Source organism: Bubalus kerabau, chromosome 17 (genome assembly GCF_029407905.1).
Source record: "Bubalus kerabau isolate K-KA32 ecotype Philippines breed swamp buffalo chromosome 17, PCC_UOA_SB_1v2, whole genome shotgun sequence".
Classification (NCBI taxonomy): domain Eukaryota; kingdom Metazoa; phylum Chordata; class Mammalia; order Artiodactyla; family Bovidae; genus Bubalus; species Bubalus kerabau.
Window position 1 is genome coordinate 18,832,994 of NC_073640.1, and position 20,280 is coordinate 18,853,273.

The 20,280-nt window shown below is 38.4% G+C and overlaps 1 protein-coding gene across 4 annotated transcripts in view; it reads right to left on the reverse strand.

The window, feature by feature from the left end:
* Positions 1-20,280, reverse strand: part of ITFG1 (integrin alpha FG-GAP repeat containing 1) — a 315,997-nt gene that overhangs the window by 143,415 nt on the left and 152,302 nt on the right. For all 4 annotated transcript variants that reach the window (XM_055552729.1, XM_055552730.1, XM_055552727.1 and 1 more), the window contains exon 9: positions 3,414-3,508. In XM_055552729.1, the coding sequence (XP_055408704.1) occupies positions 3,414-3,508 (95 nt within the window). The remainder of the gene's footprint in view (positions 1-3,413; positions 3,509-20,280) is intronic.

The window sequence follows — 20,280 nt, forward strand, 5'->3', positions numbered from 1 at the left end:
GGGCAACTAAGCCTGTGAGCCACAACTACTGAGCCTGTATGCTCTAGAACTTGTGCTCTGCAGCAAGAGAAGCCAACACAATGAGAAGCCCATGCACCACAACTAGAGAAGTAGGCCCCGTTTTCTGCAAATAGAGAAAGACCGTGTGTAGCAATGGAGACCCAATGCAGCTCAGAAAAAAATAAAATTAAACAAATGAATAAACAGAATATGTGATGAGTGAAAGTATAAACATAAATGAGTATTTAAAAAATTGTAATATCTAATACTGATGTCCTTTGGAAGGACCAGTTTAGGAAGAAAATTAGAACATGACAGAGTCTCCCTTGTTCTGCTCTGCCTCTTATACATGATGATGAGTTTAGTCACCATACTCAGAAACAAGCAGCTCTGAGGCTTTCCACTAGCCCTGACAAGCCGTCCCAGCCCAGGAGAATGAGCTTTGTTGCCAAAACAGCTGGAAGCTACATTTTACATAAATTCTTTATTTCTCTACTGATTATAATGAAGAAAACACAGAGAATAGGTTCATTTCAAAATGAGCTTTGGTAAAGCCTGTTCTCTTCTGAATGCCCAAATCTCTACTTTTAATAACCTAACTGAACTAAAAATCTGAAGACTGGAAATCAATACATGAAAATTAGAGATGTGTCCACAACTAGCAATAGTTACTATTGCTAGATACTGGCACATAACCTAAAGATGTCTAAACAGAAGCAGGTGCAGCTGGCTTCAAATGACAGGAGGTCAAACATGCCCACAGATATTTTTTTCTTTGTAAGCAGGTGGCTCATATACGTGGCTCCAAGCCAAACTACATAAAAAGTGAATTCTTGAAAAGTGTTTAGTATATAGAACATCCCAAACATTTTCTACGTATTCAAAGAAAGCACAGTCTGCCAAGGAAAAAGGAAAAATATGGCTTAACTATAAAGGCAAATGTATAGAAAACAAGCAGCTTAAAAAACTGATATGCATCTAATGAAATTTTCAATCTTTCTTAAAGCAAAAGTATTGTATATCATCAAAATGTTTTAACATTTCACATGACTGAAAAAAATTGCTGCTTTTACTTTGGAAGAGGATGAGAAATTTCACAAAATGTCGAGTTATCTCAAATTTCTGAAGAGGATGACAGCTTATTAATGAAGATAAAGTACTTCTGTTAAGGTAAATGTATTAAGGTCTAAGAAGTAAAAAGATTTTTCATTAATGTGACATTCTTAACAGTCAACAAAGAACTGTGACATTTATCTTCCCATAGAGAGATGACTGCATAATTTGAAAATACAGTAGTCTGTCACTTGAAGACAGGCTGCAATTACTAGGTATACTTACAGCTATGAACCAATGATGAGGAGTTTCTTGACCTAATATTTTCAGCGATATAAAACTTTCAAAAAGTTCAAGATAATACAGATTATGGGTTAAGAGTTAAATGTTTTTAGAATGTTGACTATAGGAAGATTTGAAGATTTGTTTTCTCTAGTGTCTTAGTATGCAAGGTGATACTTCCTACCCATAAGGGCTATAAAAATCAAGATGTCATTCTATCATTTTTTTACCCCCCAAAAGAAAATATAATTAATTCTACTACTGTATTACTGGTTTCCTTTCAGGTGTTATCAATATTGAAAAATTCTCAATGTCATAAACTATCATTCCCACATTAAAATTTTTTTTTTATCATTCTCACATTAATTCTCTGCTGGGACTATCAGATTCTGAATTGCTTCTCAACAAGCTACAGGAATAGTTGACATAAAAGAACAAAATAGATCTAGACATCACAAATAAAAACAAGATTAGCCTTGAAACTAGATACGGTGTTCTTCTACATAATTCTTTATTATAGTTATCGTGTGTCTTACCATATTCCCAGCATATAAAAGGCTAACAGATTATATAACTGCAGGATCAATAATGGGTTTCTTGGGACTTTCCTAGTGGTCCAGTGATTAAGAATCTGCCTTGCAATGCAGGGGACGTGGGTTCAATCCCTGGTTGAGGAAGTAAAATCCCACATGCCACAGAGCAAGTAAGCCCACATTTCACAACTAGAGAGTTTGTGCGCTGCAACAAAAGATCCCACATGCCGCAACTAAGACCACACACAGTCAAATAAATAAATAAATATTAAAAAAAGGAATGGGTTTTCTTTATGAGAAATCATTGCAATACATTCCAATTGCAGTACTTTTTCTCTCAGTAAACCAACAAAAATAGATTTAAATGCATTTTATTACGTTAAAATGGAGGCAGAGTGTTGGTTGTCATACAGAAAGTAAGGTGCCACGTCTGAGCCTGAGAATTACACTCAAAGACAGACTAATGGGAGAAAAGCTGATATGAACACAAGAGTCCTCCTAAGGAGAATGAAGACCTTACTTGGGTTCAAAATGAGGAAAGAGGTATGTCAAGGCTATATATTGTCACCCTGCTTATTTAATTATACACAGAGTACATTATGTGAAATGCTGGGCTAGATGACTCACAAGCTGGATTGTTGAGAGAAATATCAACAACATCACATATGCAGATGATACCACTCTAATGGCAGAAAGCAAAGAGGAACTAAAGAGCCTCTTGATGCAGGTGGAAGAGGGGAGTGAAAAAGTTGGTTTAAAGCTTAATATTCAAAAAACAAAGATCAAGGCATCTGGTCCCATCACTTCATGGCAAATAGAAGGGTAAAAGTGGAAACAGTGACAGATTTTATTTTCTTGGGCTCCAAAATCACTGTGGATGGTGACTTTAGCCATGAAATTAAAAGAGACTTGTTCCTTGGAAGAAAAGCTATGACAAACCTATACAGGATATTACAAAGTAGAGACATCACTTTGCCAACGAGGGCAGTATACTCAAAGGTATGGTTTTTCCAGTAGTCATGTACGATAAGAGTTGGACCACAAAGGTGGCTGCGTGCCAAAGAAATGATGCTTTCAAACTGTGGTGCTAGAGAAGACTCTTGACAGTCCCTTGGACTGCAAGGAAATCCAACCAGTCAATCCTAAAGGAAATCAGTTCTGAATATTCGTTGGAAGGAATGATGCTGAAACTGCGATACTTTGGCTACTAAGAGCCAACTCATTGGAAAAGACCCTGATACTGGGAAAGACTGAGGGCAGGAGAAGTGGGCAGGAGAGAATTGACGTGGTTGGATGGCATCACTGACTCAATGGACATGAGTGTGAACAAACTTAGGAGACAGTGAAGGACAGGAAAGCCCATCATGTTGCAGTCCATGGAATCGCAGAGTCAGTCATGACTTAGTGACTGAACAACAAGTTAAAATGAGGAAGTAAACTTATTTTGTTTTTTTCTCTTTTCTGATTCTTCAAATACCTTTCTAACCTCTGAAATTGTTTTCCAAGATTGTAACCTTACTTACATTAAAAAACAAGTAGATATACCTGCTTTGCTCCAGATCTTGCCAAGTAAATGACACTTTTCTGGCAGTTTTTGTCTTCACAACCTGGCAGTAAGTGATCCATGTTTCCATCTCCATCTGCCAAAAGAAACATAAAAAGTTCATTAATGGCCACAAAATGGTGCTCTTATATAACAGATTAAATTTCCTATCTGTTCAAAGTCTGCATCACTCTAGATAAACTGAGGAATCTGATTGACGCATGGTTTTGTAGTTTATGTGATTCAATTAAAGAATTACTCTGGCCCTTGCTATCTGTTACCTGGACATGACTAGTTTTAAACTGCTCACTTTTCTTTGGTTAAATATTTATCCAATGTTGGAAAAACACCTTGTTTCAGGGCTTTAATGTTAAAATCATCACTTAAAAAAATGTAGCTTGTGACTCAGACAATTATCATTGCTGCCATGGGAGGAAACTAAGCATGTCAATAGTAACCCATTATTATTTGTCTTATTTTGGATGTCTTTACATATACTTTTAAGTGTCTTTTATACAGCATAAATTTCAAGAGTTATAAAGCTTTCTGCAATCTAGATTCTAAAAAGAACCAGTATATTTTTATCAATAAAAAAGCAAATGTTCATTGCAGCATTGTTTATAATAGCCAGGACATGGAAGCAACCTAGATGTTGCATCAGCAGATGAATGGATAAGAAAGCTGTGGTACATATACACAATGGAGTATTACTCAGCCATTAAAAAGAATACATTTGAATCAGTTCTAATGAGGTGGATGAAACTGGAACCTATTATACAGAGTGAAGTAAGCCAGAAAGAAAAACACCAGAACAGTATACTAACGCATATATGTAGAATTTAGAAAGATGGTAAAGATAACCCAGTATGTGAGACAGCAAGAGACACAGATGTATAGAACATTCTTTTGGACTCTGTGGGAGAGGGAGAGGGTGGGATGATTTGGGATAATGGCATTGAAACATGTATAATATCATATAAGAAACAAACTGCCAGTCCAGGTTCGATGCGGGATACAGGATGCTTGGGGTTGGTGCACTGGGATGACCCAGAGGGATGGTACGGGGAGGGAGGCAGTATGGGGGTTCAGGATGGGGAACACGTGTACACCCATGGTAGATTCATGTTGATATATGGCAAAACCAAATTAGCCTCCAATTAAAATAAATAAATTTAAATTTAAAAAAATATTAAAACTACACACATGCACACATACACACACAAAAAAAGCAAATGAAGGGAATACACACATCATTTCCAACTGGCTGATTTTTAAACAGCTGCACAATGGTCTGCAAAGACCTCCAGAGATGATGTTACTGAGGAACTTGGAGTCATTTCCTGTAGTGCTCCCTCCTATCTACCGCCCCTACCTGACGGAAGCTTACAAATTTTGATGTCATAGAGTTAAATCTCTACAGGGACATTCACACAATGAAGTAATCATGTAGCTTTTAAATTTAGGGCCTTATTTTGTTTTCTTTGGAATAAATATGGATTTATGTGCAATGGTTTAATGTATCATTTAATGTGTGCCAAGGTAGTTAGTTCCTTCACTTGGATGGCTATATAAGGGTTAACAATTAAAGAAGTCCTTCTTTGTGTAGGTTTAAGTATCAATATTAAGAGATATATATAACTAAAACAAGTCTATCAAGTATCCAATAATGTATTCAATAGGAAAAAAAAATTTAGGTTGTGTGAGATGAAAAGCTAGCCAATGGAAGCTGACCTCAGCAAGGAAAAGGCATAGTGAAAAATGAGTTTCTTTGATTTAATTTCATGGTTTAATTACTTATGATTCTCATAGGTAATGCTCTGTGTGATAACAAACCCTTACTTATAGGAGAATAACACTAAATAAAACTGTTGAATTAATAACGGAAGTACAGAAAATATCTGTGATATGGCAGTAGTACATCTGAACTATTGTGAAAGCAGCTGAGAGAGAGATGCAACTCTAGGCAGGCATACTTGGAAAGGAGAAGGCTTTCCAAGGACATAAACATATATCATAGTTAGAAAAAAAAAAACAAAACAAGAGCTCACCAAGTAAGAATTAAATGCAAAATGTGATTTATAAACTGGGTCTTCCTATCATAGGCTTCATTAAAAGCCAAATCATTTATTGTGATTATTCTGGGACTAATCAGAAGAAGACAGTTAACAAGTCTCTGTCTTTCATTTTTACCCCAAAGGCAAAAATACTTAGATTAGATCCTGATTTACACTTTTCTTTTCTCCTAGTTTCTCTTTCTTCCAAGTAGTTTCCTATTTCCCCCAAGTATTTTGGCCATGACTTGGCTGAAATTTAATACTGGCAAATAACCTCTGTTAAACATATAACTAACTCATATCATAACATCATAAACATGCCTTTTTGTAAGAATTATCAGTAATATTTTATAGATATGGCCATAGAAATCTAGAACTCTATCAAAGAAGGTGCTCCTTATGTTGACTCTTTAAGTGCTATTTTTTGACACTTATCACTTCCTCAGTGATAGAAAAGATTTCTGAGATTCCAACTTCATGTCCTAAGGAAATTTTCTCTCTCTTAAAGGCAACAAACTTTTAAATTCCACGTTTCACTTTTCTAAATTTTTAAAAAACATTTTTATTTGTAAATTATTTAAACTTAAACTTGAATAATAAAAGTAGTACAAGAAGTCCTGAACACATTTTAACCAGATTGACCTGTTAACATTTTATGCCATTTATTTAATCATTTGTGTGCTCTGTGAAATCATTGTTTTTTCTGAACCATAATTATATACATTATAGCCTCTCACCCATAAATACTTTAGTGTGCATTTCCTATGAATAGGGATATTCTCTTAAACAACCATAGTACAACTATTAATTCACACAATATCTATTGTACTATATCTATATCCCAGTTTCATTCATTGACCTAATAATGTCATTTGTAGCATTTTTGACCCTCTAACATAGGATCCAGAGTCTAGGAGTAGAATTGCATTTAGTTGTTATTTTTGCTGTGTTTTTCAGTTGCTAAGTCATTTCCAACTCTTTGTGATCCCATGGATTGCAGCATGCCAGGCTCCTCTGTCCTCCACTATCTCCCAGAGTTTGCTCATATTGATGTCCATGGACTGACTCAGTGATGCTAACCATTTCATCCTCTGCTGCCCTCTTCTCCTTTCACCTTCCATTTTTCCCAGCATCAGGGTTTTTTCCATGGAGTTGGCTCTTCGCACCAGGTGGCCAAAGGATTGGAGCTTCAGCTTCATCATCAGTTGTTCCAATGAGTATTCAGTCCTTCCAGTATACTGGTTGGATCTCCTTCCAGTTATTTTTAGTCTCCTTTAATCTAGAATATTTTCACAGCCTGTGTCTTTTATAATCTATATATCTTTTTTGTTTTTAAACCTCAGACGACAGGAATTTTTTACTTTTTAATAAGCCTGAGGAAGAAAGTAGTTTCAGGAAAATGATTCATATGAGTCAGAGGCACAAGGCTAAGAACTAGTAATATGCAAATTCTCTGAAAAATAATGTGACTATGAGGAAAGTCATTTTGATAGAGGTACCACTCTGTGAACTTAGCATGCATTTCTTAAAGAAGTCCCAGGAATTATTAACTTCAGACTGTCTTCTTAGGATTTCAGCATGTTACATGTCTCAAGTTTCTTTGAGAGATAAATTACTTCTCAAAGGTTCAAGTGAAATTGTAACAGAAGGAATCACATTTCTACTCACTCATTTTATAAAACGTGACATAAAATTTGGCCTTTTGAATGTAAGGACTGCTAGAGACTAAAGTTCACACTAACCACATGTTAATTTCCATCTGATGTTAACCTTAACCAAATTTCAAACGAAATTCTTCTCTAAAACAGATAATTTTAATGAGATAGATATGATTCAAACTGACTTTCCCCCAAATTTTAATTTTAAAAATCAAGAAAATACTAAAATAGTTTCCATCAAAATGGACTATAATGAATTTTGATGTAATAATTTTTCTGGTTTTAATTAAGCAGAGGACAAAGAAGACAGATATGAGCAAGGGTCACACTTATGTTTCCTCTTAAACATTCATAACATTTTCAGTATCTTGAAATTAACTGACCTGTGGTATCATCTAATCATTTAATCAAATTACAACTCATTGTTCTGGCCCCAGATTACCCATTAACACTGTAAACCACAGGTTCTTTAATGCAGTATTCCCAAAATATGGCTCCCAGTCCCACAGACTCAACATCACCTAGGAACTTACTAGAAATGTTACGCCCCGTCCAGAACTAATGAATAAGAACCTCTGCTGCTCCTACTGCTAAGTCGCTTCAGTCGTGTCCAACTGTGGGACCCCATAGACGGCAGCCCACCAGGCTCCCCCATCCCTGGGATTCTCCAGGCAAGAACACTGGAGTGGGTTGCCATTTCCTTCTCCAATGCATGCAAGTGAAAAGTGAAAGTGAAGTCGCTCAGTCATGTCTGACTCTTCGGGACCCCATGGACTGTAGCCTACCAGGCTCCTCCGTCCAAGGGATTTTCCAGGCAAGAGTACTGGAGTGGGTTGCCATTGCCTTCTCTGTAAGAACCTCTGAGGGTGGGGCAAAGCTTATGCCCTCTGACTGAACCATTGGTCTCAGGTACTTCTGCTAGTCCTCACTAATACCTGAGGTTGCTACACATAGCCTATGTCTGTCTTGATCATGTTCTCCGTTAATAACAAACTACTTTTGCTAATCATAGTCCACTATTCATTTAGGACTCAGTCTGTGTCTTGCTTCAAGCTCTTGAGATTGAATCAAAGTTGTCTTTTGCCCATTTGTGTATCGCTTGAACTGAAGTGACCGGTACACGTGTCATAAACTCCTTATTGCCAAATTCAGACTTAAATTGAAGAAAGTAGGGAAAACCACTAGACCAATCAGGTATGACCTAAATCAAATCCTTATGATTATACAGGGGAAGTGACAAATAGATTCAAGGGAAAAGATCTGATAGAGTGCCTGAAGAACTATGGACGGAGGTTCATGACATTGTACAGGAGGCAGTGATCAAGACCATCCCCAAGAAAAAGAAATGCAAAAAGGCAAAATGATTGTCTGAGGAGGCATTAAAAATAGCTACCAAAAAAAGAGAAGTGAAAGGCAAAGGAGAAAAGGAAACATATATCCATTTGAATGCAGAGTTCCAAAGAATAGCAAGGAAAGATAAGAAAGCCTCTCTCAGTAATCACTGCAAAGAAATAGAGGAAAACAATAGAATGGGAAAGACTAGAGATCTCTTCAAGAAAATTAGAGATATCAAGGGAACTTTTCATGCAAAGATGGGCACAATAAAGGACAAAAATGGTACAGACCTAACAGAAGCAAAAGACATTAAGAAGAGGTGGCAAGAACACACAGAAGAACTATACAAAAAAAGATCTTCATGACCCAGATAATCACAATGGTGGGATCAGTCATCTAGAGCCAGATACCCTAGAATGTGAAGTCAAGTGGGCCTTACGAAGCATCACTATGAACAAAGCGAGTGGAAGTGATGAAATTCTAGTTGAGCTATTTCAAATCCTAAAAGATGATGCTGTGAAAGTGCTGCACTCAATATGCCAGCAAATTTGGAAAACTCAGCAGTGGCCAAGGACTGGAAAAGGTCAGTTTTTATTCCAATCCCAAAGAAAGGCAATGCCAAAGAATGCTCAAACTACCACACAATTGCACTCATCTCACACGCTAGCAAAGTAATACTCAAATTCTCTAAGTCAGGCTTTAATAGTACATGAACCATGAAATTCCAGATATTCAAACTGGTTTCAGAAAAGGCAGAGGAACCAGAGATCAAATTGCACATTTGTTGGATCATCAAAAAAGCAAGAGAGTTCCAGAAAAACATCTATTTCTGCTTTATTGACTATGCCAAAGCCTTTGACTATGTGGAACACAAAAAACTGTGGAAAATTCTTCAAGAGATGAGAATATCAGACTACCTGACCTGCTTCCTGAGAAATCTGTATGCAGGTCAAGAAGCAACAGTTAGAACTGGACATGGAACAACAGACTGGTCCAAATCAGGAAAGGAGTACGTCAAGGCTGTATATTGTCACCCTGCTTATTTATTTGCAGAGTACATCATGAGAAATGCTGGGCTGGATGAAGCACAAGATGCAATCAAGATTGCTGGGAGAAATATCAATAACCTCAGATATGCAGATGACACCACCCTTATGGCAGAAAGTGAAGAACTAAAGAGCCTCTTGATGAAAGTGAAAGAGGGGAGTGAAAAAGTTGACTTCAAACTCAACATTCAGAAAACTAATATCATGGCATCCGGTCCCATTACTTCATGGGAAATAGATGGGAAACAGTGACAGACTTTATTTTTTGGGGCTCCAAAATTACTGCATATTTTGACGCAGCCATGAAATTGAAAGACACTTGCTCCTTGGAAGAAATGTTATGACCAACCTAGACAGCATATTAAAAAGCAGAGACATTACTTTGCCAACTAAGGTCTGTCTAGTCAAGCTGTGGTTTTTTCAGTAGTTATGTATGGATGTGAGATCTGGATTATAAAGAAAGCTGAGCGCTGAAGAATTGATGCTTTTGAACTGTGTGGTGTTGGAGAAGACTACTGAGAATCCTGTGGACAGCAAAGAGATTCAACCAGTCTGTCCTAAAAGAAATCAGTCCTGAATATTCATTGCAAAGACTGATGCTGAAGCTGAAATTCCAATACTCTGGTCACCTGATATGAAGAACTGACTCATTTGAAAAGACCCTGATGCTAGGAAAGATTGAAGGCAGGAGAAGGGGATGACAGAGGATGAAATGGTTACATGGCATCATCGACTCAATGAGGTTGAGTAAACTCCAGGAGTTGGTGATGGACAGGGAGACCTGATGTTATGCAGTCCATGAGATCGCAAAGAGTAGGACATGAATGAATGACTGAACTGAACTGACTGAAGTGAAGTGAAGTGAAAGTCTCTCAGTTGTGTTCGACTCTTTGCAACCCAATGGACTGCACCCTGCCAGGCTACTCTGTCCTTTGAAATCTCCAGGTAAGAATACTGGAGTAGGTAGCCATTCCCTTCTCCACAGGATCTTCCCAATCCAGGGATTGAACCCATGTCTCCTGCACTGCACGTGGATTCTTTACTGTCTGAGCTCCCAGGGAAGCTGTGTATCTCTTGGGCAGGTCAAATCATGACTGCAGTGAAACAACTACTCCTATACATAAAATAATTGTTTTTGGTGAATGTCTTGGCACTTTGTGAGAGTATATGGAGATTTTAATGTAATGGCAAAAAGGGAGAACTAAGATCAGTTAGATTTAGATTTTAAATCTGGCTTAACTCCAAAATAGTAATTAGACATATACTTTTAGGGAAAAAAACTGAAAAATATTTTAAAATATTAGGATTGATGGGGAATAGGTACAGCTATTTCTGTATATTTTTTAGGATTGTGACACGCAGTCAGGTTTTCAGAAATTCTCCTTCCATCTCTTGTCCCCAGCATCCCTCTACAATGGCAATCACCAAAGCAGTTTATCTTGTGTATTCTTTACCACATAGGCTGTGCATATTCATATGCCATTAATATAAATAATTTTGTACAAACAGTAGTATACACTACATACTTTCTGGTACCTTGAATTTTAAAAATATTTATTTATTTTGACTGCACTGGGTCTTTGTTGCCATGTGTGAGTTTTCTCTAGCTGCAGTGAGTTTTGGCTACTCTGTAGCTGCACTGAGCAAGCTTCTCATCGCTGTGACTTCTCTTGTTAAGGAGCACAGGCTCTAGGGTGCACGGGGTCAACAGTTGTGGCATATGGGCTTAGTTGCCCAACAGCATGTGGAATCTTTTCAGACCAGGGATCGAATCTGTGTCCCTAGCATTCGTAAGTAGAGTCTCTACCACTGGATCAGCAGGGAAGTCCTGAATTTTTTATTTAATATATCTTTGAGAACATTACACACTGATACATTTATATCTGCCTCATATATAATATAGTATTACATTTTATGCATGTATCTCAGTATAGCTAATTCTCTTGTTGTTGTGGGTTCAGTTGCTAAGTCATGTTGGACTCCTTGCAACCCCATGGACTGCAGCATGGCAGGCTTCCCTATCCTTCAGGAGTTCACTCAAATTCATGTCCATCGAGTCAGTGGTGCTACTGATGTGTTTTCAATCTTTTGGTAATCAAAATAATCCAACAATGAATAACTTTGCACATATAATGTCTCATCTTTAAGAGGTTATAAATTCCTAAAATGGAAATTACTGATTCATAGATTATATATGATTAAAGTTTTTATTTTAATCTCCATAGAGGAGTAGTTCTCAAACTAGTTAAAGAACCCTTTATATTCTTAAAGAGTGGGTAACCCCAAGAAGCTTTGTTAACATGGGTTATATGTATGAGTATTTCTATGAGGATGTTTGACACTAAGACTAAAAAATAATTAAATATTTAAGTAAAAATACAAACCATAAATATATTAAATGTAAAGATAACTAATATTTTCAGGAAAAAAATAACTTTTCTGAAATAAAAACATTTTGCAATAAGAATGTCACTATCTGGCCTGGTATATAGAAAAGCTTGATTTCCATACTACTTTTATATTCAATCTCTTGTTTTGGTTGACAAGTATGAAAATATGTAGGGGGGACTTTCAAGATGGTGGAGGAACAGAACATGGAGAACACCTTCTTCCCCACAAATAAAAAAATCACTTGCGTGGAGAACAAGTCCACACAAGACATCTTCTAAACATCTTCAGACTTCTAGAAAGGCAAACTAATCTCATTGGAGTGAGGTAGAGCAACAGATAGAGACTAAAAGGGAGACAAAGGATTTCAGGATAGAGACCTGCACCCTGAGGAAGGGAGTTGTGAAGCAGGCGGGGTGGGGGTGGGGGGGTTGGTTTCTGCACACTAGGAAACTCCCTCACAGGTGGGATCAGTGGGGAGCTTCGGAACCTCAGAGGGGAGTGCAGAATAGTGAGACAGGTGCTCTGAAGGCAAAACAGAGAAAATTCACCACAGAGTTTGTGCAAGTGGCACTTCCCTGATGAGAAGTGGCTCACATGCTCGTGTCTGCCTGCAGTGAGTGGCGGATTGCTGCAGAGGCCCTAGGCTTCAGTGGTGGGGCCTCAGGGAGAGGGCCGGGGCTGACTGCCATGAAGATACTCTGAGGGGGCTGGAGCAGCACAGCAAAGGCAGGCCAGGAAAACTCTGGGTCTGGCAGAGAAACAAAGGATCATTCCTGCAGGAAGGTTCAAATGCTGTACTTTGATTCGATGTGCTCACGGACAAGGGACCATGCCCAAGCAGATGCCAAAGGGGGACAAGCCAGCTGCAGTCTAAAGCCCCAGAAGCAGAGAAGGAGGTGCGGGAAGGCAGGGGCCCACTATGATCTCAGTCCCAGAGACTACAACTACCACCAAACTGTGAGTGGATGTGGGTCACCAGACACATCTTCCTGGGAGCCCAAGCAGCTTGGCTTTGCCAGGGGCCCCACAACTTGAGACCAACTCCCCTGGGAAAGTGCACGACCCACCCCAGACTGTGGTGACACCCCATGTGGCCCAGTTGCACCAAGCACTCCCCACACACTCTAGTGGTGTCTGCTGAACCCCTCCCTCACCCAGCACAACTGAGCAATTGAGCCCAAATAAGTGGCTGCTTTTGCCCAGTCATGGTTAGGCAGTGAACAGACGTGGGAGACAGACTTAAAATCAAAGGTAGGCCTAAACCCAAAGTGGAACACCAAGGGCTGTGTGAGCAAAGGAACAAAGGGAAAAACAAGCCCAGAAGTTACAGCTGTAGCAGTTAAAATCTTAGCATTTAGACTGAGACTGTGCTTTAGGGGCAACTGTAGACTCTGAGAGCAAGTACAAGTTGGAGGAAGATAAGAGCTGAGTCTGAGCAGACCACCACACTGACTACAACAGGGCCAGAGACCTTCCTAAATAAACTGGAGGACTTTCTGAGTAGGCAAATCTACTAGAGCAGGAAAACAGGCAAATTACTTGGACATTCCTCTCAGTACCACTTTTTATATATTTCCCCTCTTTTTGCCCCCATTTTATTTTTTATCATACTGTCCTGAAGTGGTTCTTTATTATTCCTTTAAGTTTTATATTTTATAACCTACTTTTTCCTCTTTTAAAAAGGACAGAAACCTTATTTTTAAAATAAATTCCATGGCTTTGATTTGTTTTTGATTTTTGTTTTAGATGTTTTATTTTTGAGCTTGTATTTTCAAGAGTCTAAATTATTTCTTTAAAGTTTTTGATTTTTTTAATCTTTTGTCTTTGAATTTTTGAGAGTCTATTAAATTTTAGTATAAATTTTCATTTAGGGGTTCAATTATTGGCTTAATTTCTCTCTTCTCTCTTCTTTTTATCATTATTTTGTTTGGTTGTTTTTCTCTTTTACCCCTCTTTCAATCTCTTTACAAATGTGTGAATCTCTCTGGGTGATCTTGGCTGTTGAGTTATTTTACCATGAGTCTAAGGGTTTTGCCTTCTGTGTTATGTGGCCTGTGAAATATTGGTGCTAAAGTAAGGGGCTGGGCCTGAACCCCAGGGGTGGGAGACTTGACTCCAGCACTTTGGACCTCTAGAGAACTCCCAAACCCACAGAACATTAATATGTGAGAGCCCTCCCAAAGGCCTCCATCTCAAAACTAAGATCAAATTCCACTCAAAAGCCAGCAAGCTCCAGTGCTTAATGCACCATGCCAATCCTTCAGCAAAATAGGAGCACAACCCTTCAAATTAGCAGACAGGGTGCCAAAAGCATAGTGAAGCCACAGACATCTGAAAACACACTACTGGATAAGGCACTGCCCTTCAAAGAGACAAGATTTAGCTCCATCCACCAGAACAAAGGCACAAACCCCACGAGCCAGGAAACCTTCACAAGATATTGGTCTAACCTCACCAAGGGGAGGGAGATTCCACAATTAAGAGAAATTACAACCTTCCAGCCTGACTTCACTTTCACTTTTCACTTTCATGCATTGGAGAAGGAAATGGCAACCCACTCCAGTGTTCTTGCCTGGAGAATCCCAGGGACGGGGGAGCCTGGTGGGCTGCCGTCTATGGGGTCGCACAGAGTCAGTTACGACTGAAGCGACTTAGCAGCAGCAGCAGCAGCAGCCTGTAGAAAGGAGACCCCAAACACAGTAAACTAAACAAAATGGAAAGAGAGAGGAACATCCAGCAGATAAAGCAACATGGTAAAAACCTACAAGACTAAACAAATGAAGATGAAATAGGCAATTTACCTGGAAAAGAATTCAGAGTAATGATAGTAAAGATGATTCAAAATCTTGAAAATAAAATGGAGGCATGGATAAATAGACCAGAGGCATGGATCAAGAAGATGCAAGAAATGTTTAACAAGGACTTTGAAGAATTAAAGAACAATCAACAATGGACAATGCCATAACTGAGATTAAAAATACACTGGAGGGAATCAACAGTAGAGTAACTGAGGCAGAAGAATGGATAAGTGAGCTGGAAGACAGAATGGTGAAATAACTGATATAGAACACAATGAAGAAAAAAAGAACACAAAGTAATGAGGACAATCTCAGAGACCTATGGGACAACATTAAACACAACAACATTTGAATCATAGGGGTCTTAGAAGAAGACAAAAGGAGAAGGCTTGAAAAGTTTTTGAGGAGATTATAGTTGAAAACTTCCCTAACATGGGAAAGAAAAAACAAACCTAAGTCGAGGAATCCTAGAGTCCCATACAAGATAAACATGCCAAGACATATACTAATCAAGCTAAGAAAAATTAAACACAAAGGACATATATTAAAAGCAGTGAGAGAAAAATAACACAGAATATACAAGGGGATCCCCATAAGACTAACAGTTGAACTTTCAACAGAAACTCTGCTGGCCAGAAAGAAATGGTAGGACATATTTAAAGTGATGAATGGAAAAAACTTACAACCAAGACTACTCTATCCAGCAAGGATCTCATTCAGATTCGAAAGGAAAATCAAGAGCTTTACAGACAAGGAAAAGTTAAAGACTATCTAGCACCACCAAATAAGCTCTTCAACAAATCCTAAAGGAACTTCTCTAGACAAGAAACACAAAAAGAAGAGGTCTACAAAAATAAACCCCAAATAATAAACTAGAACAAGATCATACATACAAATAATAATCTTAAATGTAAATGGGATTAATGCTCCAATGAAAAGACACAGATTGGCTGAATGGAAACAAAAACAAGACCCCTATATATTCTGTCTACAAGAAACCTACCTCAGATCTCGAGACGCATAAACAGCTGAAAGTGAAGGGGTGGAAAAAGATAGTCCATACAAATGGAAATCAAAAGAAAGCAGGAGTAGCAATACTCATATCAGATAAAATGGACTTTAAAAACAAAGACCGTTAAAAGAGATAAAGAAGGACACTACATAATGATCAAGGGATCAATCCAAGAAGAAGATATAACAATTATAAATATATAAGCACCTAACACAGGAGTACTGCAACACACAAGGCAAGTGCTCACATCTAACACAGGGGAAATTGACAGTAACATGATAATAGTGGGAGGCTTTAATACCGCACTGACAGGTCATCCAAACTGAAAGTTAAAAGGACACATAAGCTTTAAATGATACACGGACTGGTTGGACCTAGTTGATATCTACAGGGCATTTCATTCAAAAACAACAAACTTCACTTTTTTCTCAAGTGACATGGAACATTCTCCAGGATAGATCACATCTTTGGCCACAATTCAAGCCTTGGTAAATTAAAAACAAACAAACACACACACACACAATTGAAATTGTTTCCAACATCTTCTCTGGTCATAATGTGGTAATATTACACATCAACCACAGGGGGAAGAAAAAGAACGATAAGAAACACAAACACATGGAGACTAAACAACACATTTCTGAATAAGTAACAGATCATTGAAGAAATCAAAATGGAAATCAAAATATGCTTAGAAATAAGATGATAATAAAAATACAACCACTCAAAACCTATGCTATGCTATGCTAAGTCACTTCAGTCGTGTCTGACTCTGTGTGACCCCATAGACGGCAGCCACCATGCTCCCCCGTCCCTGGGATTCTCCAGGCAAGAACACTGGAGTGGGTTGCCATTTCCTTCTCCAATGCATGAAAGTGAAAAGTGAAAATGAAGTCGCTCAGTCGTGTCCGACTCTTAGCGACCCCGTGGACTGCAGCCTACCAGGCTCTTCCGTCCATGGGATTTTCCAGGCAAGAGTACTGGAGTGGGGTGCCATTGCCTTCTCTGCTCAAAACCTATGGGATGCAATAAAAGGAATGCCAATAGAGAAGTTTATAGCAATACAAGCCTATCTATAGAAACAAGAAAGACATCAAATAAACAACCTAACCTTACACCTAAAGCCGCTAGAAAAAGAACAAAAACCCCCAAAGTTTAGTAGAAAAAAGAAATCATAAAGTTCAGAGAAGAAATGAATGAAAAAGAAATGAAGGAGACAATAACAAAGACCAATAAAACTACAAGGTGGTTCTTGGAGAAGATAAACAAAATTGAGAAACTGTTACCGAGATCCATCATGAAAAAAAAAGGGAGAAGACTCAAATCAATAAAACCAGAAATGAAAAAGGAGAATTTCCAACAGACAACACAGAAATACGAAGGCTCATAAGAGATGACTATGAGCAACTATATGCCATTAAAATGGACAACCTGGAAGAAATGGACAAATTCTTAGAAAAGTATAGCCTCCAAAACTGAACCAGGAAGAAAGAGAAAATAAGAACAGACCAATCAGAAGCATGGAAATAGAAACTGTAATAAAAAATCTTCCAACAAAAACCCAGGGCAAATTCTATCAAAAGTTTAGAGGAGAGCTAATATCTAAACTGCTCAATCTCTTCCAGTAAATTGCAAAGGAAGGAAAACTCCCAAACTCATTCTACAAAGCCACCATTATCCTGGTATCAAAACCAGACTAAGAAACCATAAAAATAAAAGAAAATTACAGGCAAATATGACTGATGAATATAGATACAAAAATTCTCAACAAATTTCTAGCAAACAGACTCATTAAAAGGACCATATAAAATAAGCAAATGGGCTTTATTTCAGGGATGCAAGGATTCTTCAATATATACAAATCACAATGTGATAAACCATATTAACAAATAGATAAAAATCATGTGATCATCTCAACAGATGCAGAGAAAGCTTTTGACAAAATTCAGCACCCATTTTATGATAAAAACTCTCCAGAAAGCAGGCATAGAAGAAACATACCTCAACACAATAAAGGCATGTATGACAAACCCACAGTAAACATTATTCTCCCTGGTGAAAAATTGAAAGCATTTCCTCTAAAATCAGGAACAAGACAAGGATGCCCACTCTCATCACTATTATTCAACATCATTTTGGAAGTCCCAGCCCCAGAAATCAGAAAAGAAAAAGAAATAAAAGGAATCCAGATTGCAAAAGAAAAAGTAAAACTCTCAATGTTCACAGATGATATGATTCTTTTCATATAAAACCATAAAGATGCCACCAGAAAATTACTAGCACTAATCAATTAATATAGTAAAGTCACAGGATATAAAATTAATACACAGAAATCCCTTGCATTCCTGTACATTAATAATAAAAAATCAGAAAGAGAAGTTAAGGAAATAATTCCATTTGCCACTGCAACAAAAAGAATAAAATACTTAGGAATAAACTTACCTAAAGAGACAAAGACCTTTATGCAGAAACTATAAGACACTGGTGAAAAAAATTAAAGAGACAGAAACGGATGAAGAGATATACCATTTTCTCGGAGTGGAAGAATCAATATTGTAAAAATGACTATACTTCCCAAAACAATCTATAGATTCAATGCAGTTCCTATTAAACTACCAATGGTATTTTTCACAGAACTAGAACAAATAATTTCACAATTTGTATGGAAACACAAAAGACCCTGAATAGCAAAAGTCTTAAGAAAGAAGTACGGACCTGGATGAATCAATTTTTCCGACTTCAGCCATTACTACAACGCTACAGTCATTGAGACAGTATAGTACTGTCACAAGAAAAAAGAAATATAGACCAACGGAACAAGATAGAAAGCCTGGAGACAAATCCATGCACCTATGCGCATTTTATCCTTGAGAAAGGAGACAAACATATACAATGAAGAAAAGACAGCCTCTTGATTAACTGGTGCTGGAAAAACTGGGCAGCTACACGTAAGAGAATGAAACTGGAACACTTCCTAATACCATACATAAAAATAAACTCAAAATGGATTAAAGACCTAAATGTAAGACCAGAAAGTATAAAATTCTTAGAGGAAAACATAGGCAGAATACTCTCTGACATATATCACAGCAAGATCTTCTATGAACCACCTTCAAAAGTAATGGAAATAAATGAAAATAAACAAATGGGAACTAATTAAAAGGTTTTGTACAGCAAAGGAAACTAAAAACAAGGTAAAAGAAAACCCTCAGAATGGTAGAACATAATAGCAAATGAAACAACTGACAAAGAATTAATCTCTGAAATGTGCCAGCATCTCACGTAGCTAAATATCAAAAAAACCAAAGACCCCAGTCAGAAAGCGGCCAGAAGGCTTAAACAGTCGTTTCTCCAAAGAAGAGGTACAGATGGCTAATAAACACATGAAAAGATGGTCAACATCACTCATTATTATAGAAATGAAGATCAAAAGTTCAATGAGGAATCATCTCACATAGGTCAGAATGGCCTTCATCAAAAAGTCTACAAATGGGGTGCGGTTCCAAGATGACAGAGGAATAGCATGGGGAGACCATTTTCTCTCCCACTAATACATCTCCTCCACAAAGATCATCTGCATGTGGAGTAACTCCCAGAGAACAACTTGTGAATGCTGGCGGAGGACTCCAGATGTCCAGAGAGGGAAGCCAATCTCCTTGGAATGAGGTACGGCAAAGGATAAAGACAAAAAGGATGACAAAGGTTTTCAGGAAATAGACCTGTTTTGTGAAGGGAGTTGTGAAAGATAAGTTTCCACATAATAGGAAACTGTCTCACAGTAAGTTTAGGAACCTCAGAAGGAAGCAACATCAAGAAAATGCACCACAGAAATCACACCAAATGGCAATTTCCAGATGAGAAGTGCCTCACATGCTTGAGTGTGCCCAAAACAAGTAGGGGTTGGGTGTGGAGGCGAGGGCTGTGTTGTTTTGGGGAGTGCCATGAGTAGTACACTCTGAGGGGGAATGTCATATCACAGATAGAACAGGGAAAACCATGGGATTCTCATAGAAATAAAAGACCATTCCTGCAGAAAGGCTCTAATGCTGCACGCTGACTCCTGGTGTGCTAACTGAACAAAGGATCACACTCTATCAAATACCAAAGTGGGGTAAGTCAGCTGACCTTTACAGACCTGGAGGCAGAGAGGTAAAAGGCAAGGGACCGCTGCAATCTTGGCCCCAGAAACTGCATCTGCCACCAAGTGTGAGCTGAATGCCAGTCACTACTCACATCTTTGTGGGATCCTGAATGGCTTGAATCTGGTGGGAGTGTCACAGCCTGAGACCAGCTCCCCTGAGGAGACACATGGCTCACCTGGAACTGTGCCCTCATGGCGTACCTGGGAGCCTGAGCAGCTTGGCCCTGGGAGGTGCACGCCGGCCTTGGGCTATGGCAACTCCCACCTGGTCCAGCCACTGCAGGTGCTCCCCATATGCACCAGCAGTTTACAGTGTCCCTCCCTTTCCACAGCACAACAGAGCAAGAGAGCATGAATAAGTGGCCACTTCTGCCCCCTTGGGTTAGGGCAGAGATAGACCCTGGAGACTTCCAAGCAGAGGAGCCCAAGGTGAG